At 39.0% G+C, this 24,186-nt stretch overlaps 2 protein-coding genes and 1 long non-coding RNA gene across 3 annotated transcripts; all 3 read left to right on the top strand.

Annotated features, from left to right (window-relative positions):
- The first annotated feature begins 328 nt into the window (after positions 1–328).
- LOC105039288 (villin-5) lies at positions 329–17,301 on the top strand. Its single transcript, XM_073245573.1, has 22 exons — positions 329–505; positions 2,727–2,848; positions 3,706–3,805; positions 4,232–4,300; positions 4,394–4,636; positions 4,726–4,903; positions 4,988–5,120; positions 5,262–5,424; positions 5,791–5,938; positions 6,065–6,168; positions 6,370–6,525; positions 11,966–12,034; positions 12,132–12,200; positions 12,332–12,469; positions 12,581–12,709; positions 14,507–14,661; positions 14,871–15,057; positions 15,194–15,319; positions 15,619–15,684; positions 16,474–16,792; positions 16,875–17,083; positions 17,171–17,301. The coding sequence occupies exons 2-22, from the start codon at positions 2,793–2,795 to the stop codon at positions 17,282–17,284; spliced, it is 2,931 nt and encodes a 976-aa protein (XP_073101674.1). The 5' UTR covers positions 329–505; positions 2,727–2,792; the 3' UTR covers positions 17,285–17,301.
- A 90-nt stretch (positions 17,302–17,391) lies between these two features.
- Positions 17,392–17,822, top strand: LOC140852460 (uncharacterized). Its single transcript, XR_012135314.1, has 2 exons — positions 17,392–17,525; positions 17,677–17,822. It is a non-coding gene; the product is annotated as an uncharacterized lncRNA (long non-coding RNA).
- A 2,767-nt stretch (positions 17,823–20,589) lies between these two features.
- LOC105039287 (uncharacterized) lies at positions 20,590–23,314 on the top strand. Its single transcript, XM_010915395.4, has 2 exons — positions 20,590–20,715; positions 21,975–23,314. Exon 2 carries the CDS (start codon positions 21,978–21,980, stop codon positions 23,280–23,282), a length of 1,305 nt encoding a protein of 434 aa, XP_010913697.1. The 5' UTR covers positions 20,590–20,715; positions 21,975–21,977; the 3' UTR covers positions 23,283–23,314.
- Positions 23,315–24,186: the final 872 nt, after the last annotated feature.

Here is a 24,186-nt window from a genome sequence, read left to right as displayed (position 1 = left end):
AGCTCAGGTGAATCCAGCAATCCGAGTGGAGCGGGATAGAGTTATGTCGGTAGGCCCACCACGTCCACCCCACCGTCCCCTCTGTGCCCTTTTCGGCATCATGGTGGCCGGTGGCCGCCTCATCCCCTCTGCACACCTAGGAGGCTAAAAAGAGCCGGATTTTTGTTTTCTTACTTTTTTACCCCTCCTTAATTAATCCACCAAGATTTACTAAAACTTGTTGTATTTTTAATTTAATCGTTCAATTATATTTTTTAAAATCTTTCCACACCATCACTGGGTCCTTTGCTTCCAATAGTGATAAGCACGCCCCGCACTCACATTCGCCCCTCTCTCTCTCTCTCTCTCACGTACACGCACATTTTTGCTTTTCTGGACCTTTTTCCTTCTTCCTTTGTCTTCTAGATCGATCGAGGTCTAGGGTTTGCGCCCTCAGACCGATTCTTGCGCCATCGTCGCCCTCTCAGGAGGGTCGCGCCGGCAAGTTGGTACTTGGAACGCAGAGGTGAGGTCGAACACCGAGAATTTTTGTCGATTTTCTCCCGATTTTTTGAATGGTGTAGACAATTATAGCTGTCGTTTCTTTAATTCGCAATGAAACGACTGAATTCTAGTTTCTAATGGCGTCTTTAATTACCTGTGGCTCTTTCTTGAGCTTCGGGGCCCGATCTGGTTTCTGAGATGCTGCATCTCTGTTTCTTGGTTTGGTTTTGATCGGGATTTCTTTGGATTGGTTGGGAAGTGGGCCGGGGGGCGGTCGTTAAGGTAGGGAGGTGGATCTGGGACTTGAATCATTGTCATCGGTTTTGGTGTTTGCCTTTCTTGTGAAGTTTCCATGGTCGGTATGCTCTGGCCCGCTGGGAGACTGGATTCGATGTTTCTGGAGTAGGAATCTATTTGGTTCTTGGGATTAGAGCTGGTTGGTCAGTGAAGAAAATCTAATCTTTCTACATCGTGACGGGGGAGTAGACCGTTCTCACTTACCTGTGATTGTCTAAAATCAAATTTTTTTGAATTGAATCGAGGATTGTTGTTCATGTTTTGGACTTTGGGTGAGTGGTATTTTCTGTAGAGTCACTCGTGAGGTCTCCAGTTCCCTTAATCTGAGTCATTGGATTGAGTAAAAATCTCTTCTTTCTGCATTGAGTTGCATAATATTTAACTCAGCGTGATCTGGAAATCTTCAATGCACAGTCCTCATTCATATTGTGGTTTATAAGCTTTTGAATTGTCTGGAGCGCTCCCACAACCCAGAGGGTACAAGCGAAATTCCTGACACAAGTAACCATGTTGCTTTTACCAAAATATCATAGCTCTCCATTCGTGGCTTTAGATTGTGACACCAACTCTGATCTGCAAGTATTCTATGCTCAGTTCTTGCCTGTCTCTGTGATGCATACTATCCATGTTGATGTGATTGCTTTTCATCTAATTGCATTGCCTTTGGAATGCCATGCACTCTTTATCTATGAAACATATTTGAGAACATATATCATCTCATGACCTCTAGTTTTTGTAGAAGTCCTTTCCTCTTGCATCCGATATTTTAAATTTCAACGGTAAGGCCACCATGCAATGATTTTCAACATTTCTTCCATGTCACTTAGTTAGCCGTGCATGTGATGAAAATTCTATCTTCCTGTCATGCATTTGATGCACAATGTAGATGTTCTTGTCTGATTCATCATTCTTACAATTCCACTTTAGTTTAAATTCATCTATGCTTCTTGTATTTGGTGCCTGTTGGATATTATCCATCCTTCCTCACCATGTCTATCATTTTGTATAAAAATCAAGGACTTGACTTTTAATTGTTTAGTTTTCCCCCTTCAGTTTTTGATAAACTAGCTTTGAGAAAAGTTTTCATCTTGGTCAAGATATCAGTTTGAATTAGTATCGGATGCTTACCAGTATGGTGTATAAAAGTTCTTGGCCCTTATTATCTCAGTCAATGTAAATGATATATTCTGACTTCTGAGATGTAAGCTGTTATGGTGTTATACTGGCTAATAGTTTCCAATAATGCATTTTTTTTAATCTTAGGTGGATTTTCAAATTAATAAATCAATGCATTAAAACAGCTGCCCGTCTTGGTTTTACCATGCTGGCCAAGATTTCTATATCTTAATTCTGATATATTGGCCAAGATCTCTAAATATTTTGGTTCCTTTCATAGTTTCCCACCTTCCTTTTTGACTAAGATAAACCAAGATCCTAGTTCATCTCAGTATTAATCACCCACAGAGATGACTGATATATCTTTTTTTAATAAAATTTTAATTAAAAAGGCTTTGCTTCCAAACTTTGTCAATTGTCATTGTCTCCAAATTCATTTAGTTTGTTGTCAGCCATCAGACCTGGAAACCTTTACATGAGTTTGTTTCTGAATTAGCCTGTTGCACAGTTTCATGTTGTCATGTTTTGAAGAATCTGAAGCTTTAATGTACACAGGTCTTCATCTACAAATGGAATCGTTTTCCTATTGGAAATTACCTTTACGTACACAGTTCTTCATCTATGGCTGAAATGGGCAATAATTTGCCCACTGGAAATTTAAATTTCAAGAATTTTATATATTTATAGAATGCTTGCTGTGATCTTTCTCCCTTCAAAAAAACTTACAGTTACTTTCTCTTTTATTATCTATTTTGTCAAGTTAGTAATGTTGTTCTGATTTTGGTTGCCTTGGGTTAATCATCTCTTCACCTATGAATGTCCATTTGCAGAAATTTTCTGCTTCCGGTTTGAAGCCAGAGTCAAGAGAGAGTGGTTCCAGAAGGCCTGAGGACAATATGGCAGTTTCTATGAAGGATTTGGATTCTGCTTTCCAGGGGGCTGGACAAAAGGCGTATCCTTATACTTTAATTTAATCATTTTTTTCAAAATCTTAGGCTGTTGTAGTACATTTTGCACAGATGCTATGCCATTACTTACAGCTCTTATAAGCCTTTCTTCAGAACATTGTTTCTGATGACAATTAATGGTGATCATTTTCTTTGAAAGCAGACATGAGTAGTTGACAAGTTCAAAATTATCCTGCATCTTGTAATTATAAAACTAATATGAATATCCAACATATATGATAAAGTTCAAGGTAGCAAGTGCGATTCCCATTATATTCCTTATGATGTAAACCATACATGTGCTTGATTCAACTTCAGGCTGTTGAAGAGGCTGTCTTTCAAAAAGTTGTAGATTGTGCTAAGTGCTAAGTTCAATGCCTCACTACATTTAGTAATTGAATATTTGAATGACTTGTCAGTTTTCAAAGCAAGGTTTTTTGGGAATGGAGAAGTAGCTTGTGCTAACCATCAGAAAATGGATCGCATGATTGCTTGGTTCAAGGTACTCTTAAAGGATGAAACTTTCAGGATCTAATTAGCCAAGCAGATATTTCATATGGGTGGAACAGAGTATAAATCATGCAAAAACTAAACTATGAACTAGAAAGAATCCCACCATTCTTATAAGACGGCACTACTGTGGAAAAGGATTTACAGTGGCGGCTCTTGTAAATTGGATAAGGAATTGTTGGTCATAGTAAATGGAAGCTAGATGATCTTGAATATTTAGCTGTATATGTATTGTATTTTGATAAAATGGCAAGCATTGTTGCCTTGCTGTTTTAAATAGTTTTCATTGTCTTCATTTGGAAGCAGTGCTATCCTGATATATACAGATTTTGTATTCCTTAATGCCAATCAGTGGATTGGAGATATGGCGAGTCGAAAACTTTCGTCCAGTGCCAGTGCCAAAGTCGTCCTATGGAAAATTTTTTACTGGAGATGCTTATGTAATTTTGAAGGTAGTTTGTTATGCTTTACAATATATATATAATTAGAGCATGCATGCATGCACATGCGTGCCATGTGGTATCCACATCTGCTACTAGTGCGGCCTTCTAAATTGATTTGGATCTCATGAACTATTATTTCAGTTTTGTGTCATCAGTGCATCTACTTCTAAGAATGCTAGTTTGTACAACTTTAATAACTTTATAGTGGAAGTTCAGGCCTATGAATTTTTATTGTGCTCTGCTGGATGTTTTAAATTGACTTGTTCTTTGTTTTTGCTGTAATATTAGCTATAAATATATGTAGATGAAATGTTGTTTACCATCCTGCTTCTTAATGAACTTGTGATTTTCTTCTTGATGTTGTGTGTCTTCCAAGAATTCCATCAACTCAATTTTCCTTCTATGCTAATAAATAAAATCTTGATTTTTTAACAGACAACTGCCTTGAAAAATGGTTCTCTTCGTCATGATATCCATTATTGGCTTGGTAAAGATACTAGTCAGGTCAGCCATAAAACCTACTTGACATTACTTTTGAACAATAGTGATGGTGATGCTTTTAATCTGATGATAATTCTGAATCATTAATTTATTCAGGATGAAGCTGGGACTGCTGCAATCAAAACTGTTGAACTCGATGCAGCCCTTGGAGGACGAGCTGTTCAATACCGTGAGGTACAGGGTCATGAGACTGAGAAATTCCTCTCCTATTTCAAACCATGTATCATACCACAAGAAGGTGGGGTGGCATCTGGTTTCAAGCATACTGAAGTCAATGAACGTGAGCATGTGATACGCTTATTTGTCTGCAGAGGGAAACATGTTGTCCATGTCAAAGAGGCAAGTCATATATCACTGTGTATCAGATAAAGACATCAGATTTCTCTTCTGTCTTGAATTTCTTGGGTGAGCGTTTTCTTTGCCAGCAGGTTCCTTTTGCTAGATCTTCTCTCAACCATGATGACATATTCATTCTGGATACGAAGTCCAAGATTTTTCAGTTTAATGGAGCCAACTCATCCATTCAGGAAAGGGCTAAAGCTCTTGAAGTTGTGCAATATATTAAAGATACTTATCATGATGGGAAGTGCGAGGTGGCGGCTGTTGGTAAGTCGATTTTGTTCAGGAGATCTTATTAGTGGTTGGACTGACGATGATTAGATCTGATTATTTGGAAATTGTTGTCGCTAGAGGATGGGAAGTTAATGGCGGATGCGGAGGCTGGAGAATTTTGGGGTTTCTTTGGTGGCTTTGCTCCTCTTCCTAGAAAGGTGGCCTCTGATGATGATAGAAATGGGGTGGCCTTTTCTACAAAGTTATTCTGGTAATCGTTCTCATGATGCCATTTCTGAAATTTTCATTATGTGAGCCATCACTGCACATGTTTTCTTCATCCTAGAATCTGGTCAGCTGAGCAAAGATTATCTAATACATGTCATTTCTGATAAAAATTTTACCTTTGTAGTGTTGATAAGGGGCAGATGGTGCCTATTGAAGCAGATTCCTTGGCACGAGATTTATTAGATACAAATAAGTGTTACTTGTTAGATTGTGGGGCTGAAATCTACATCTGGATGGGCAGAAATACGTCACTAGAAGAGAGGAAAAGTGCAAGCGCTGCTGCAGAAGTAATTCATTTCTTTCTTGTCAAGGGTCTGTTTGGATGACCTGCTACCTTATCGATGTGAGAGGGGTTGAGGAGAGGAAGCAAGAAGATGGAGAGGTGGGAGGGTAAGGGGGAGGTTGTTTAACTTTCAGTCCCAAGATTTTTGGGATTTCTGAGATCCCCTTGTTAGTTAGATTCTGGTATCCCAAAAACCCTGTAATTGTGAAAGCAATAGCTTCCCCCAGTTGTGTCTTATACTCATCCAACTCTATGAGAAATGTCACATGGTTACTATGGTTTGGCATCCAACAGACCCTTGATATTTTCTTAACCCTGGTTAATTGAATTACGATTTCTGATGATATTTTTTTGTGTAAATGCCATGCAGGAATTACTTCATGACCCTAGCCGACCAAAAGCTCATATTATTCGCATTATTGAGGGATTTGAGACTGTAATGTTCCGTTCAAAATTTGATAAATGGCCGCAAACAACTGATGTGGCTGTATCTGAGGATGGTAGGGGCAAAGTTGCAGGTAAGTGAGAATATCAAAATGCAACCCCCCTTACATCCATGTCTGTATCATTAATTTCTTTTGTGGAGTTAATAAGGCTGTGCAGTTAACAAGGTTGTTCATCACATTTTCCCTCTTCACATGTAGCACTTCTTAGACGCCAAGGATTAAATGTTAAAGGTCTTATGAAAGCTGCTCCTGTAAAAGAAGAAGAACCTCAACCATATATTGATTGTACGGGCAATTTGCAGGTGCTATTTTAACTCCTTTTCCATTCACATTCTGTGCGGATGTCATAATTGTGACTACCATTCAACTAATAACGACCATTACTACAAATAACTATATATCTGTATTTATGTTCATGATGATGAGGCTGCTAGCCTGATTGCATGTTGCGCTTTAGATTATAGGCTCAAATGCTAAATATAATGTCCGACTTCAATGCACAGGTTTGGCGTGTAAACAGCAAGGAAAAGATTCTTATTCCATCCTCTGATCAGTCTAAGTTTTATAGTGGGGATTGCTATATATTTCAATATACATACCCTGGTGAAGATAAAGAAGAATATATTATTGGCACTTGGTTTGGAAAAAAAAGCATTGAGGTAAATATCTTTTTAGCAATTTAATTAGCATTTTTCCTTGTACTCCTGGAAAACATATATTTGAGTTTTGAATATCTATGTGGTTTCTAAGATTCAATATAGAAAAAATGCTACTAACGTGATTATGAATTTCTGAAGTGTAAGTTGTATTTAAATATGTTCTGTAAATATATCTGGCTGACAATCATTTATTTATTTTTTTGTCTCAATTTCTAATCACATCCTTGAAAAATTTTTATTTTATAAATGAACTATGGCTAATCTTATGGTTTTATTCTTATCATATGAGCCTGCATGCATCCTGGAAGGCTTTTCATTTCTTTTTCTCTTTATGTAATCTGAATTTACATGAATTGTTGAAGGCAAATTGTATGTTGCACTAATTTGTTTTATTAAATGTTCCCTCTGTTCACAATGCATTTCCAATTCCTTTCAGCTTGAGATTTTGTTAGATAAATTGTGGCAAATGGTCATATTGACAGGCTATTTTGATAAATCACTAGCAGTAAACAGCAACATATTCTGTCTCATGTTGGCCCATACATATTTAAAGATTTAAACATGGACTACAATGCAATGCAATATTTTTGCAAAGATCTGCTGTTGAAAGATCGTCGGAATGAAGTTCGCATATTATCATCCTCAAATTAATTGGCGGGAGCATGGGCTATTATGTGTCTTCCATCCTATATGGCAATTCTAGTTTTTTTGCATATGTTGCTCAAATGGTAAGTGTGGAAATGCTGTAATAATCTAATTGTTGTTAAGATCATGTGTCGAGTTTAGCTCCCTATGGAATTATTAATGAGAAGTGGATGGATGGATATAGATGATTGGACCTAAAACTTAAGTGCTTAGGCTTTTAGGTTGAAATGGGTCTCAAAATGTATGTCTAACTGCTAATAATAGGTCTGCCCTGTCTCCCAGCAAGCGGCATTAGAGTCAATGATTGACATTCTTGGATAACTCTCGGACCTATAAAGGTGTCGGAATTGTAGCTCTAATGAAGAATGGTAACATGCTGGTTGGTAGATTGAGTCATATTGGCCTTGGTGCGCCAGACTGATGCAGCAAGTGAACTTGATGGAACAAGGCACTAGATTTGAGCTTATACTCAGCAATAGTTCTTGCAAGATTGCTTGTAAATGTGAGGTGAAACATGGCTCTTGGAGAGCAAGATATTGGACTTGAGCGGTACAACACTGGGAAAGTATGACTCTTGGAGAATGGGCTCTTGGGCTGTGGACACGTGCACATAAAAGTGTATTTGGGCATGAAGTCTTATTACGAGTAGTGGATTCAACTCGAGGGAGAGTTGAAATTTTTGATTCACATGGTAGAGATTGTTGAGGATCATGTGTAGGTTTGGTCCCTCATGGAATAATTAGAAATAAATAGATTTATGTACTTGGGCCTAAAACTTACCGGCTTATGCTTTTAGTTTTAATGAGGTTGACTTGTTTGTCAACTCCTTCGGATATCAGGACTTCCTTGTCTCTCCAAAAATTGACCACATATGAGAGGTGATAAGCCAGCCACACCTTCACTATACTGGTACTGGGACCCATATCAGTTGGTAGGCAGTTTGATACTATATAAACTCGGTATGCCTTGGCATACCGATCAGCTGACTGGTACACTATTTTGATTATTGTTTTTTTGTTTTCTCATTTTTTTTGGGATATATAGTCAAAATATATTGGGTTTGTTGTCCAATATATGGTTTAATCTTGTTTTGATGTCTTTTTATCAAGAAATAGAATTGGGATATGTCCATCCAATATATTTTTGAGTATAAACACATAGAATACAACAAATTGAATTGGTTTTAATGTATCTAAAGTATATAATGTACACCGACATCTAAAATGTGGTTGAGTGTTGATGTGATTCAGAGATGTTGGGATCATAATAATATTCTGGAGGGTGTCATACCAACTTTCTAAGAGATTCATATTGTGATAAGCCTCCATGATCAATCTGTAGTCTACTGGAAAGCTACTTTGAGAAGAGTCATCCATCTGACTCTAAAATTGGTCTAGCCTCCAAAAATGCTCATAGCAAAATCTAACATGAAAGATGGCTGAAGCTGCGAAGGATAGCAACCATTTAAGTATGGCGCCTGAGACGATTCATATGCATGAAGGTCATAGGCTACCAGTGTAGAATAGGGTTTGATGTGCAACTTGGAACAAGATACATTCAGGGACCATACTCTATGTGCAATGTCATATGCCGCAACATCATCATCTCTAAAAGATCACGTGGAGCCATCTCCTATATGCAATGGTGTTCTCAAAAACTCCATCAGGTTGTGCACCATGATCCCGATCCTGTGTGGCATGAGTAAATCGGGACTCACGGGTGAATTAAAGATCATCTTGGGCCCTGGGGTTGTGAGTCATAAACTGTGGCGCCTTGTGCCTCACTACCTCCTTAGCTATATGATGCATCATTAGATGAACTGTTATTGCTGGTGTCGTGTGGTGATCTGATCTTTGAATCAAGGTGAATGAATCTCCCTTCAAATCTCTCGAAAAAAGATGTATCTGCCTTTCCTTTGCCTTTATTGGTAGCTTGAATTGTTGTCTTCTTGCCTTGATTTTGCTAGGAGGATCGAGTGGGCCCTCCAACCTAACTAGATTGGGTACTGTGGTGGACTCTCCTCACCACCTCTCAATCGAACTATGAAGAAGATATCTTTGATGTGGAGCTATGCAATGATTGGCTCCCTCTAGACTCTTGTAGGTCATCGATTGGAACTTATTGTGGAATATGTCATTCTACTTATTGCTCCGTATCCACCCTAGCCTTTAGGGCTATAAAATTGGCTAGTTGATGAGGTAGTCCTGGCTCATCTAGCTCTGGCTCCTGCCATTGACCCTCAAGCCATCCAATCATTAGATTCTTTTTATGGTTGTTATACTTCGGCTTGACTTTCTTCTCAGTGCACCTTAGCCACAGATGCAGATTGTAATGGATGTACATAAGATCATTCAACCGTTTTATATAAGGTGGTTTCTTTGTTTGCTGTGGATGAAGGCGAATGTGGACCAGTTATGCTAATGGCCATTGGAGGAGACCGTCTGTGAGAGGATTTAGATCACCAACAATCTTAGGTTCCAAGATGACAAGCTAAAGTAGATCTACCTTTCAGCTACAAAAGTATTCAAGAAAACTACATATTAGACACTACTAAATACTAATTATATAACATCCAAGTAACAATTGTAGTCCATATCTTAAAATATCCGAACTCATTCTTGTTTTGCTTGCTACAACTAGCTTATCGTTGAAACTACTTGAGCTCTCCCTAAACATTTGTATTTGTAGAAAAGATATATGTTATATGATGTCAATCATTTATACTAGTTGACAAAGTTGATAAAGTTAACTCTTCCAAGTATAGGGCAGCGACCCTTGGATTGGGCTTCATCTTATAAATAAGATTGCATAGGGAAGCTAGAAGTTCCTTATCCAAATCTAACTTGGGAAATGGTATACTGGAACCTTAGGTTCATATAATAAGCTATCAATATAGTTTACAATTGATTTAATATAACAATTGTGCTCAAAACACACAATAGTATGTGAAGAATAGGTATACGAGTGAAATTACTTGCTAGATACAACTTTCTATCCATCTGATAATCATCCTCTAAGGTTGATGATGGCAATATACTCCCGCATATGCCTTGGGGTCAACCTCCTTGATCCGGGGCTTTGCAGCAATCATCATATGGTAGAGGAAGTCCATCTGGGGATATTTCTTGCTATGCATTGGTCTCAGCCTTATTTACTACTCTCAACACTTCATATAATGGCTCAATAGTCTTCACAATCCTTCAGCCTACTACCAAATTTGTTGGCTAGTCGCTAAGCACTTCCCTTGACTTCCCTTAGTGCTGATTTGAGTATATCGTGCTATTGTCACATGGCATTGATGAACATCTAACACAAGCTTGCTTTTTTCTCAATAAGGCTATCGAGTGCAATGTAGTTCGTCACCAACCGTATGACTACCAGCCTCAAGATGTCACCCTTTGTCTATTTATCAAAGCAAGCACCCATATGTGTTTGTAGATGAACTATGTGATGGACTGGATTAACTCCATGACATGCTTCACTCTATAAGTCTTCCTAATGTCTATCAATATGAAATTAATGCAATATGCAGCACATGGGGTCAAGAATATAGGTAGCCACCTATCCATCAAGATCTCTTGGTAGTCATTATCAGTGACCATCTGTATGATATTGTGCTCTCTTATCTGATTAATCACCTCCTTTGAAGATGTAGTGAGTGCTATGCACCTAACTAAAAGCATCAATTGACTTGTGGAAGAAAGTCTTCATGTCATAATTGGTCAAAAAATCGATGATGCTCCGTCTATTGGAACTTGTTGAACTATCACACATTACAGTCAATTCATGTATGTCCTACTTATGCTGGTAGGAGACTACATTTCTGCAACTCCTCTTTATTGTTGTATAGTAGATCATCGTAGATATTCTTCAGCGCTGGCAGATCTATACCCGATCCAATGCTTTGGATGGAGGTGATGGCAAACTGATAGTATGTGTTGTTTGCTGCATTTTTAACTGGAATATGGCTAAGGTGGAACCAAGGTTTTAAGTCCTGACGAGATAGGGGCATCCCAGTTGTCCTGTTCCGTCCCTATGATAAAATGGGATTGGAATGGAGTCAGGACTCCAAAACCTATCTATGTGAGAAAGAAAGGAAGGAAAGAAGGAAGAAAGAAAAGAGAAAGAAGAAGAAAAAGGATGCCCCCTTGTAACCATGAGGCTGATGTATGATGTTAGAAAGGTGTGCTATCTTAGAGAAAGTTGTAGTAGTACCGATCAAATGTATTTGTTGTATGTAATTGGATTGTGGATGCACTACCACCTTGAGGTAGATGTATGATATTAGAAAGGTTGTGATGCAACCTATGTTAAGTGCTACTGGTGACATGGTTGTGCTGATCCCCATTATAACCATTTCATTCCCTTTGTTCCGTCTATTCACCATATTCTTCCGAAGTGGGTTGTTACTATAAGAAGTCTTCATATTGTGCTTAGCATGCCTCTATACATGATTTTCTTGTAGTTCAGTTATTGAGGGTTTGAATATATATTAACATTGTTATAGTTGATGCTTCAGTCAGAAGGAATTTTGTTTGGACGAGGATACTTGACTTACAAATTCTTGTATGATTGTGAATTTCAATACATTTCGTGCACCTGTTCAGCTTTATAAGCATCCTGCATATATTCAATGTCTGGAGGTGTGGCTCATGCGGAACTATTAAGAAGAGTTCTTTATAGAATTATAAGTCAAACCTGTATCAACACTGGATTCAATATTCATTGGTCATGGATGTTGAAGCTTGCAGTATTGTTAATTCTTATGTACGGGATCATCTCTAACTGATTACAGGAGGAGAAGGCTGCAGCTATTTTACTTGCTAGCAAGATGGTTGAATCTTTAAAGTCGCAGGCTGTTCAGGTAATTTGTTAATCGCATCACTTCATTTGAATGGACTAAATTAATATTTATACTAATTTATTATGGTCTTAATGATTTCCTGACTATGCACGTGCAGGCTCGCTTTTATGAAGGAAAGGAACCTATTCAATTCTTCTCTATCTTCCAGAGCTTCGTTGTGTATAAGGTTTGTTTGTGTTATCAAAGTCTATGCTGCAGAGTGAACTCCTTTTTATTTCCATATTGCTCCATTATGTGATAGGTTTAATCATAGCATCAAGAGCTATATTGAAACTAGTTATATTTGTAACTTTACAGGGTGGTCTTAGCTCTGGATATAAGAAATATGTTGCAGAAAATGCCATCACTGATGAGACATATTCAGAGGATGGCATTGCACTTTTTCGAGTTCAAGGATCTGGACCAGATAATATGCAAGCAATTCAAGTTGATCCAGTATGTTCTTAAGTTTGTCATCTTTAATCTATTTCATAAACAAATTTATGTAACTAAAGGTAATTTTTATCATAGAGCATTATTGCTGATTTCTTGTTTAACTTTGATCAGGTGGCATCATCTCTGAATTCGTGTTACTGTTACATATTACATAGTGGCAATACTGTCTTCACATGGTCTGGAAGCCTCACCACCACAGTTGACCAAGAACTACTTGAGAGACAACTGGATCTGATTAAGGTGTGATAGAATTTTTGTGAATATGATCAGATTAATCTTGTGAAGATTCCATAATTGATTTATCTGCAATTCAAAGACTGAGAATGTGTTTTCTTTGTCATGTGGTTTTTCTCTTACGAACCATTTCCTGATCGTAGTTTATCAATATTGGAAAATAATATGGAACATATACTCCAATATTTTAATGGTCATAAAATTGCTAGACAGGCAAAACATGTTTGTGTTCGGTACCAGGTACGTCTCACTTTTGTTAAATAGTACCTTGTATCCAATTAAAAGACTAAAAGCTTAGTTCTATTTACTTTCTAAGTTTTAAGGATTTAAAATCCATTTGTCATATACATTTTTCATCAAACACTAGGGGAAAGAAGCTCAAACAGTAATAGTTCTCAAGGATTGGAACTTCAATGCATTGGCTTAAGCGATTTGATCATATGATCTGGTTCCCAATTTTCTCTCCTCTGAGTTCTCTAATACATCAGGGACTCTCCTTTTGCATAATTTTCTTCCATCAGATTTTTTTCCTCCCAACTGTAGACTCTCATAAGATCCTGCAATAGAAGCTCAGCAGAAACTATCTGACTTTCCTCCCTGCATCTGATGACACATGATTGGATTATTTGTTAGCAATGGAAGTTGAGATTTGCAGCTTCTGTAGTTGCAAAAGGATAACTTCAAATTGGTAACATGTTTAAGGTCTGATTTGGGCCACCTTCTGCAGTTGTTCCTACACGTTCCATGACCTGATTCCAGAATTGACTTCCTTGGATGCTCTTGATGTAGCAGGCTTCAATTCATGTGGCTTGTTCAATTATATGTCAATGTTGAGAGTATTAGATGGAAAGTTCTAAATGTTACATTATTTTACAGAGAAGCATCATTTATGATGTAAAGTTCTAGACATGATCAGGTCCATATTAATGACCCAGATAAATTTTGTAGTTCTTAAACTTGATCATGTCTTTATTATCCAATTGACCCTCAAATCTTCTCAGTGTTATCATATTCCTGTGTGGCTATCAGTATTGCTGTAGCTTCCGTAACCATGAAGTACATTATGTTCCTTGGTTTTTTCATTTTATAACTCTGGCAGCCTATTGGCCTGATATTATTCCTGCACCGACTGAATGAATGGTGCAAATTATCTGGACTCTCCTTTTACATTTGGAAACAAGAGTTCTATGCATCTGATTTTTGGTCAGACTGTCATAGTGTCTTTAGGACCAGTAATAAATCAGCTTATTATTGATTCTAGTAAAATGGAAGTTAGGTGAAGGCAAGGATTCAAGTAAGGGTGCTGATCAGTAAGTAACCCACTAGCATGGTACTAGCCATGCCGTGCTGGCACACAAGCGACACTATGCCAAGAAAAGGATTTAAAAACATTTTAAAAATAGTTTATATAAAGAGCTTAATAAGTGTCATGGCACCCATGCTAGGCACTAGTACTGGTTCGCCCATGCTGGGCAAGTGGATCTTGAAACTATTATGAGTTCTTTCTTTTTTCGGGAAATGAATAAAAATATTACCATCCTATACTTGAATCTAGAGGGTAAGCCTTGGTACATTGGTAAGGTTGCTCTATTGTAACCTGAGTTGTCATGGGATCAAAACATGAACACATCGTCTCTTCATATAGAGATAAGGCTGGTAAGTCTAACCCTCCCAGACCCCACATTGCAGAAGCCTCATGCAGTAGGTTACCCCTTTTTTACTACACTTGAATCTAAGTTAGTCTGTAAAAAGAATAAAAATTTATAACAATTTGGTTTATATTAATGTTCTTGGAATTTTCAGCCAAATATGCAGTCCAGACCACAGAAGGAGGGAACAGAAACGGAGCAGTTTTGGAATTTATTAGGAGGCAAATGTGAATACCCCAGTCAGAAAATTGTGAAAGAACAAGAAAATGATCCTCACCTATTCTCGTGTACTTACTCGAAAGGTAGGAAGTTGAAAAATCTGCTGTCAATCTTCATTCTTTTTCCCTTTGATTTGTTGTGCATTGTTTATCATTCCATGTATTGTGGCTGAGCTGTTAAATTTCTGTTTCACTGTACCAATATGTGCTGTGATGTACATGGGGATATGCAGGCAATTTGAAGGTATGTCTTGGAAATCTCTGCATTAATCTTGTGAGAATTAAGCATTAGTTGCCCAGTGTCAATGACCTAATGTTGTTAAATGTGGCTATGCTGTGCTTGCAGTTAACAGAAATTTTCAACTTCACCCAAGATGATCTGATGACAGAAGACATATTCATTCTAGACTGCCACTCAGACATCTTTGTTTGGGTTGGACAGGAGGTTGATTCAAAAAGCAGATCACAAGCTTTAAGCATTGGAGAGGTATGAATTGTTATGCCTTTGTTAGAAATAGGTGTCTTTCATATATTTACTTTGCGGGCAGCCATCTGCCATTTTGATTTTGGTGAACATCATTTTCCTTGGTTGTTTATATACTTATATTACTATCTTCAACCAGAAATTTCTTGAACGTGATTTTCTTATGGAAAATCTATCTCAAGAAACTCCAGCATACATTGTTACAGAAGGAAGTGAACCACCCTTCTTCACTCGCTTCTTCAACTGGGACTCTGCAAAATCAGCAGTAAGTATTCCCATTGCATGGTTGAAATTCTGCATATCTTCATTGGTGCTTCTTTGAAATTCTGCATATCTTCATCTGATGCCTTTTATAGTGGTGTGCCATCTTTAATTGCTAATCATGTTTGCTTTGGGGGAAACGAAGGAATGCATGTGATTAAGGGAATTTCTGAGTGGTTCTACTTCAGAAACCCAGTTAGTCATGTTAATATGTTGCTATGCTGACCCCAAACAATTGAGACGAGGCCTGATAATCATTATCGTGGTTATGTTATGGCTCTTGAAATTTCTTTTTGGTTGCAGATGCATGGTAATTCATTCCAGAGGAAGCTAGCAATGGTGAAGAACGGAGTAACTCCAACATTAGATGTAAGAAATTATTCTTTCCTTATCTCATATAGCTTGCATAGTTTTCAATTACATCACAATTTTAAGTTAAATATCTTTTTTCGAAAAAATCTCGTACAATATGTGGATTTTGATTCAAGAAATGGGGAGTTCATAGGCATGAGAGTTTCTAATGTCATGTAATGCTAGGGCAAGTTTAAGGTGAGTCCGTATATTCCTTGTATCGTAGCAGAAAGTCCCCTTCCTCTTCTTCTTGTCATCTATGTTTGGTGTCTCTCCTTTTTCATTGCTTGCTGTTGATTAATCTACTAAAAAAAAGCCATATGCATATGCTAGTTGCTTTCTCTCTATTTTTTTTTTGTCTGTGGAATCTGCTTCATCATGTCAGTATAGCAGAACTTGTCCGCCTTATCCCTTCTTTCATGTGCACGAGCACTATTCAAGTTTGTCTCTAAATGACAATCAAGACCAAATGTACAGAGGACCATTTGTGGCAGCATGCCATGCTTAGTCTTCTCTAGCCAACTTTAAATGACCTTCCATGTTGGAGTACAATATCTGAAAGCATTAATCATTGAATTCTTTGACATGCTGCGACTATAAAGTTAACAAGGACTTGCTAGGAATTGGACTTAAATTGTAAGTAGGAGAATTCATTGTGATGTTTCCCGACAACTCTACCGCTGCATGATTGATTCCTGTAGCAGTATTTCTTTCTCCTCTTCTCTTGCTCATCTATGCTTGAAGAATTTTTCTGCAAAGAAAAATTGGTGGAAACTTCTTGCTGATTAGATATTTGCTCCAACTCAGAAGCCTAAACGGCGAACACCAACATCATATGGAGGAAGGTCTAGTGTGCCAGACAAATCTCAGCGCTCTAGAAGCATGTCATTCAGCCCTGATCGTGTTCGAGTTAGAGGAAGATCACCTGCCTTCAATGCACTAGCTGCTAACTTCGAGAATCCGAGTGCCAGGAATCTCTCAACCCCTCCTCCAGTAGTTAGGAAACTTTATCCAAAATCCGCAACACCTGATTCTGCAAAGTTGGCTCCAAAGGCAACAGCAATTGCTGCCCTCTCTTCTTCTTTTGAGCGCCCAAAGGAAACTATTATACCAAAATCATTGAAAGGTATGTGACAACAATCTTTTGGAAGCAGAAGAGTGTATTTGTTAGCAAGAACTCAAACTTGTTTACATTTCTTTGGCTGAAGTGAGTCCCGAAATCAACAAACCAAAACCAGAGGCAAATGCGAAGGACAGCATCACTTCAATGAGCAGTAGAATTGAAGCTCTCACCATACAGGAAGATGTGAAGGAAGGTGACGCTGAAGATGAAGAAGGGCTACCGATATTCCCCTATGAACGCTTGAAGACATCATCTACTGATCCTGTTACAGAAATTGATGTTACCAAGCGAGAGGTAAACCATCAGATCATTTGATCCTGTATTGAAATATCTATCGCAACCTAATTATTTATTTTTTTTATTGTTCTTGGCCAATGGCAGACTTATTTATCTTCAGCCGAATTTAAGGAGAAATTTGGCATGACAAAGGAAGCTTTCTACAAGCTACCAAAATGGAGGCAGAACAGACTTAAAATGGCTCTTCAGTTATTCTAAGTCTGCCAATTGCTCTAGCTTCATCTTCTTGTCCTCTTCACCTTGTTGTCATGGGATGGATGAGACATGGCTTGCACATCTATATGCATACCTTTGACTCTCTTATAGTCGAATTTGCGATTAGTCCTGTTGAGTGTAGTTAGTCTGGGTCAAGGGGACCCATAATTAGGTTTGAAGGGACAGCGTCAGTGCTTTTTTAGCTGCTTCTGCTCCCAAATAGTTCGTGTTGTCACCAACACAGGTTCGCCATTTTTACCCCCTTTTTTTTTTTCATTTTGTTTGATATCCAGCTTTTCTTTATTTTCTGAGGTCACAGGTTTGGTTGTGAGCTTGCATTTTTGTTTTCTTTATTTAATGATTGTTTTTAAATTATTTAATGATTGTTTTTAAAGGTGAAAAGTGGTTGTCCCAGAAAACGAATGGTCGTATGTTGTAGTTGCGGGAATGATAAGTATGTACAGCAGTGTAAAACATATGTATGGGAAACCAGCCTTGCACCTTGGTTTGTTTTCTCAATAAAGCCTGATTGTGTGTGTGTGTGTAAAGCTTTGCTTTCGCGGCTTGGTCTGTTTTCATGACACAATACTTGAAAAGAAGTCAACCGGTTTTGCCTGTGTGTTCACATTTGCATCCTATGGCATATTTAGTGTAGGTAAGTAAATTTTGGACCTTCTGACACGGCCGCTTTTTCTCGGAAGTTATTGCCAAGTAAGATCTGAAAACGGAACCTGTCATTTGTGGGTTCGAGGAATCTCTCAATCTTTGAGTTCAAACTTTTTTGTTCCCCCGAGTTCAAAGTAAGGTTACTGTTAGATATTCACCTATGGTTGATATCTGTTCTCCTTCCAGGTTACTAATGCTATCTTTCCAGCAAGGTGTCATTCTTCAAAGGTCAGTATAGTCCTGATCATCCATTGTCATGGAGTTCCGTTAAGTGATTGCGACCTCTGACATTCCTAGTTTTGGGGCACTATAAATGCGATGTCTTCATAAGACAGAATAACAGATGCACCAAGAAGTCAACCCATGCGGCTAATCTTGATATGGACGTCACCAGTCCATAAATTCTAACTGAAGTGCAACTTCTGATCAGAACGACAGCTCAGAATGTAGATTACCAACATGCATCTCAGAACTTGATTTCCTTTACCAAAACGGTTATGGTCGTTCCATACCATAAAGAGTGCATCTCTATTGCAGTATTGTCCAGGACCAGAAAAAAAAAAAGATGGCAAAAGAAGGATCAATCACACAACATATGAGAAATCATTATAATCACAACCATGCTATTGTTACAGGAGACATGCGTATTGCATGCAGCATCTCCATTCCAGGAGCAGAATTAGTGTAGGTTCAGACGATTGTCATGCCTGGTACACTCCTAAAGATTGTCAAGAATTGGAAGCAACCCATTCCGTGCTTCCTTCCCTCGGAACCTGTTGCCCTGGCAGAAGTAGGCTTATGGGTAGCCAGTTTGCTTTCTTGACCACCCTTTATTAACAGCTTCAACTTCTTGGCCGGCGCTGCAGCGTGGTTCTTTGCTAGATATCGTTGTTTGATTTCCTGTCCGCATTACAAGATTTGCCTCGTAAGGATGGATTTCCAAGTAGCGCGAGTACTTGCTCAACATATCAAGCCGGAGTTGGAGGCATGTTCTTATTAAGGGGGCCAGATGCGTGGCAATCTCTATTTATGACCCATGCCAAGTGCTCTAAGCTATTGCTGCATGAAGGGCAGAAAGAAATTAAAGTCATGCGATCTGCATTTTTAGCTAAGGCTTGGTCTCTAATTGCAACCCTGCATTTCTTTTTGAGTCTGCAGAATTTGTGATTAATTGCTGGAAATGTGAATTTCTCTATTGAACAAGAATTTCATGAAAAAAATAATCCAGATAATCTTCTTGTTTAAGAAATCATGGCAAGTTTAATTTTCATCTGCTTTGAAGAGTTTGCTGACATGTCTAAGATTAATATTTCGATGTAGAAACATTTATTTATTGAACTGTGGAATAACTTGAGAAGTACAATGATGTAATTTCAATGAACAAACCTATTAGATGAGCAACTTTCCACCATCAATGTTCCAGAGTTGTTCAAGCTCTCCTTCAGGATAGTCTACTGGAGCCGAGGTGAATCCAAAGGCCTATCCATATGAACAAAGTGGAAATCAGCTTTGATAGAATTTTCTGGAGACGGTGCGAACGCTCTCTCCTTCGGAAATGGAGTCTAGATCGATTGACTGCTCCAAAACCACTTTGACTTCCTGAGATTTCAACCATTTTAGTGCCTTATTTGAAGCTTCTGGTCCTATAAATTCGGGCAAACTTGGCCCTTATATGGATTAGAGTCACTTTCGTCTCAGGATGGTAAACAGCAATCTCTTCAGCAAGTTCCACACCTGTTGGTCCACCTCCGATGATTAAAACAGAACTGGACGAATTTATCTTATTGTTTTCTGAGATTAAAATGACAAAAGTTACTGATAAGAGAGAGCGCTAACGCTGATGATGTGAATTTTCTTTGTGCACAGATTTTGTTCCACAAACCCTTGTGTTTTGCTCTCATTTCCTAAGTTGCTCGAAGAACTGCGAGGCACAATAGTAGCAATGATTCTCATCCATATTTGTCCACCAGGCCACCAAAATTTCTTTTGTAGTCACAAGTACTAGAGACCTGCACTGCTTCTAATGGATAATAACAGGACATTCATTATGTGCCAAGAAGCTTGGAAAATCATTAACGCTTCTTTTCTATTACTATTTTTTCCTTTTTTTCTCCAACAAATCTCTAATTTGTGAAACAACAAGTTCTAACTTGCAAGCAAAACAAGGCAGGTCAAACCAATGTTTACTTCCATAGGAGGCTGCCTAATCCAAGTCTGGCGTGCACAAACCAATCCATTTCAGCCATAACTTAATGTAATGGCAGTATAATGTCACAATGACCATCTTAACGGTCTAAATTTCACTATCGCACGATCAGAATATTTTAATTAGTATATGACCCAATAGCGTTAACTCTCCACTATTATCTTTCTTGTATGCTAACGCGAGAGGTGAGAGAAAGCAAGAATTCAAAAAATTAGACAAATCAAATGTTCGGGAAAGTAGGATTCTTGAATTCCTGAATACAGGTTATCTTTTATCCATTTCATCCCAGAATTAGGCCAAGGACAGGCATATTCTGGCGGAATTAAACAACTGCCGCAAATTGACCCGGTCCACCGCGGTTTAGAAGATTGGGGGCTGCATTAACCCATATATAACTAACCAACTCCTCCCCTTACAAAAAAACCTATCTGTCTCCCTCTCCATCTTCCAACCCCTTTGCTCCCTTCCTACATTCATAATGACGTCCGATCAAGGAAGGGAAGCAATCTCTATCTCAAAGAAAATTTCATGACACCAAAGTTTTGACCATTCCAAGCGCAAGGTAAATCTCATTTTTTTTATTTGCAGCAATTTCTCATGAACTTGCGACTTTCTTGCTCTTTCATGTAAACAATATATAAAATGTTGATTGAATGGCGTCATGTTGTATTAGTCTTCGGTACATGTATGTAAAAATCAATGTATTAATGATCCTTTTAACGTTGTCTTTTGATTGTATGTCTCTGTATTTTTTTTTTTTTTTGATGAGATATTTGGTTCAAACATAAGATCTTTTATTGTTTGGATTTTGAGCCACCCTTCTCTGTAATGTGTGTGCCATGAATGACACATACTACGTGAAAAGGTTAGGCAGTAGAATGATCACAGAAAATTTTTTGGATTGTTGTTCGATAAAGCTTTCTGGCATAGACTTGTGATGCACAGCCCATCCAATTTATAGGGGAGAAGACGTGTTTCATGAGATTTGTTCTATGTCGAGTCGATCTCAAATGTTTGAACTTTTTGGGTTGATACATTTTGCTTCTAAAAATGATAATTTTACAAGATCCTAATGCTACTTGACATCAAGGTTAGGTTCGAGGAGGAGACTCGGCCACATCTGAATTTTAGCTCAAGATGAAATCCAGGTCAGGGTTGCCATCCACCTTAGCAGATATCTGCTGTCATTCATGGCTGCAGGCTCACACCCATCCATGAGTCATAACCCAACCCCTTGTTTATATGGTTAAAAGTTCATGTAAAATACACTTTCAGCTGTGAAAAAAGTTAAGGAAATGATACGTTCCGTATGTAAAGCCTGGATGAGTTTTAACCTTATTTTCCCCATTTTTCTTCATAAGCATCTCTGTAAATTTATATAGACTTTGAAACGATCTGAAGATATAATATCACAATGATATTGACATACTGATACACTCATAGCTTTCTGTTGGAGTTTTTCCACTTTGTCCATTGTGATATTGTATCAATGGTGATCAGAGGTCAATATCCTCTATTTATCAATAAGAGGTGAGCAGAGATCAATTAACTTCTCTGTTCTTTCTTGAGCTTTGTTAAGATTGCCGTTGGTACAAGCATGTCTAACGAAAGTAGATGGGATTTGAAATTATAGTGTAAGATAATAAAGAAAAAGGTCAATAAATCATGATAGGTATAAAATCCCATTTAATAGTAAGACAAAAAGATTTACATTGCACTAGCCATTTACGAACTTCAAGGAAGTGCATCCCAAATACCCGTCATCAACCTTGCATTATGCCTTCTAAATAGCAACTTTTGCTGTCATATTGGTACTTTCAGCCCATGGCTACAGGAGTGAAGGAAGTCCGCCTCAAAGAGAAGGGCATCTCGGCTCCTTTAACCCCTCGAAGGGTTCTTCTCTCTCATGGGGGACAAACAATCCCAAATGGAGACATCCCCATGGCAAAAGAAAAGCCAATGCCCAACTATCTCAAGCCAACCCTGAGCTCATGTCATGACACCTCCTGCAGCTACCCCAAGAGCCAGCAGCAGCATGCTGAGGATTCCATAGCATCAGCCGGCGCTAGGAAACGTCTTATTTCTGTGAAGTCCATGGAGAAGCCTGCCTCACCATCATCCCCCGATAAAACCCCCAAAGGGAGGGCATCAAGAACGGACCTCTCGCCGAAGGCTGCCCTTTCTCCAAAGGTTGTTCCAGAGAAAGCATCGAAGGCTCCAACAGTTGGGAAAAATCTCGCGAGGGCAAAAAGTTTCCCAAAGAGACGAGAAGCCAATGGCACCCCTTCCACCACCAGTGCGATCAAACCAGAGCAAGAGGAAAAGGTTCTCTTCATCGACAGTGGGGTGCAAGGTCATGCTGCCCGACATGGATCACAGGCCCCAAAGAGCAACACTGAAGGCAGGAACCGCACCAGTTTAGAGGAGAGCGATACTGGGAAGCCAAGGGCTCCTCCAGGGAAGTTGTCAAAGAAGGTTTGCGGCAATGAGGGAGCGCCGAAGAAGCTGAGATTCCGACGAGGGAGAGAAGGTGATGGAAAGGACGCAGTACTGGGTGAAAGGTTGAAGTTTCAGCAAAGGGAGAAGGTGGTGGAGGTGGCAGGAGAGGGGAAAGCGGAGCAAGAGAACGTAGTGCTAAAGAGGCAGGAGGTTAGAGAGAGGGGTGCACCACCGGCCTATAATGATGTCATAGAAGAGACAGCGGCAAAGCTGGCAACGAGGAGAAACAAAGTCAGAGCACTTGTGGGGGCATTCGAGTCCGTTATTTCACTACAAGAACCGGAGACTCAACCAAGTCAACGGCAGCAGGTGGCGGCGGTGAAGGTTGCAAGTGATGAACCAGCTCAACTGATGCCAGAGGTGGAGGAGGTCAAGATCGGGGAGGACGGTGCTGAAAGAGGTCAACAACAGCCAGAGGAGGAGAAGGATGAGATAGAGAGTGGAGAAGAGGAGACAAAGGGTTGTCAATCGGTTCAAGAGAGTCCACAGAAGGAGACGGAGGAGGAGGAAGAGAGTGGTGGAGAGGATTGTGGCCAATTGGATCAAGAGAGTCAACACAAGGAGACTCGGGCAACCGGAGAGGAGGGTGATGGGGTGGAGGAGGATGGTAGCAATGTGACAAAAGAGTAGACCGAGTCATTCGAAAGGGCGAAGGAGAGAGGGCCAAGGAATAATGTTGAGCCTTTGGATGTCCGAGGGTCTTCGATTCTTTTCATCAAGGGAGATCTTTGAACTACTTTTATCTAAAACATTATCGCGCTTATTGTTGTATTGGAACTTTATGCCCTCATATGTTATAAGTGATAAGAACGAAAAATGATTGTATCACCAAGATAAGTGGACGACTCTGTTATGAACTATAAAGTTAATGCATCCGTATATAAGATTGATTACGCTATCAAAGAGAGGGAGAGAGAGAGAGACTCTTTTGAGAAATTGCCTTGAAAGATTCGTCTTGTATTGCATCTGGTGCATGAAGAACTGTGTTTCGTTATTACTGGAGTTAATCCAGGTTCTGGTATACTGACACACACATCGGAATGTAAGTTTAATCCGTATTTTTTTTTCCTTTACTAATTTTAGTCACTAATATGACATATTTGTAGTATCGGACATTACCCAAAATGCTTGCAGCTGATGTTTAATTATGCAAGACCCCTCTGGTAGGTCCCCAATCAATAGAGCAAATAGTTGAAACAGGGGAAACCAATGGATTAGTCGCGTGCTGGCCAACGAGAGTGCCATCATAGATCACGAGTCGAGCACGTGATAGTCCGGGAAGTGGAGCCATTTAGGACAGGTTCACATTTCGGACAGGCTGCAGCGACTGGAATAAGAACCTTAATTGGAGAAAAAAAGAAAAATTCTCCTCTTTCCCTCCCCCTCTTCGCCCCTGCCCTAATTAGTATATGTGTTAAAATCATTCATGGTATCCAGTGATCTAAACTCAAATCCAGCCTACACCCAGGGTTAATCAGTGATGCCAAATTGAAGGTTTGGTGATACATCCAATTGTTCAGCAAGGATCTGGATA

The sequence above is a fragment of the Elaeis guineensis genome, chromosome 1 (genome assembly GCF_000442705.2).
Source record: "Elaeis guineensis isolate ETL-2024a chromosome 1, EG11, whole genome shotgun sequence".
Taxonomy (NCBI): domain Eukaryota; kingdom Viridiplantae; phylum Streptophyta; class Magnoliopsida; order Arecales; family Arecaceae; genus Elaeis; species Elaeis guineensis.
The sequence above is the reverse complement of the archived record's forward strand: the minus strand, read 5'-3'. Positions and strand labels throughout refer to the sequence as shown.

Excerpts from the sequence above, each read along its gene's own strand:
- LOC105039288 (XM_073245573.1), top strand. The coding sequence starts at position 2,793 with ATGGCAGTTTCTATGAAGGATTTGGATTCTGCTTTCCAGGGGGCTGGA. Across the intron at positions 2,849-3,705 it reads CAGGGGGCTGGACAAAAGGC|TGGATTGGAGATATGGCGAG; the intron begins GTATCCTTATAC and ends AATGCCAATCAG. Across the intron at positions 3,806-4,231 it reads ATGCTTATGTAATTTTGAAG|ACAACTGCCTTGAAAAATGG; the intron begins GTAGTTTGTTAT and ends ATTTTTTAACAG.
- LOC105039287 (XM_010915395.4), top strand. The coding sequence starts at position 21,978 with ATGGCTACAGGAGTGAAGGAAGTCCGCCTCAAAGAGAAGGGCATCTCG.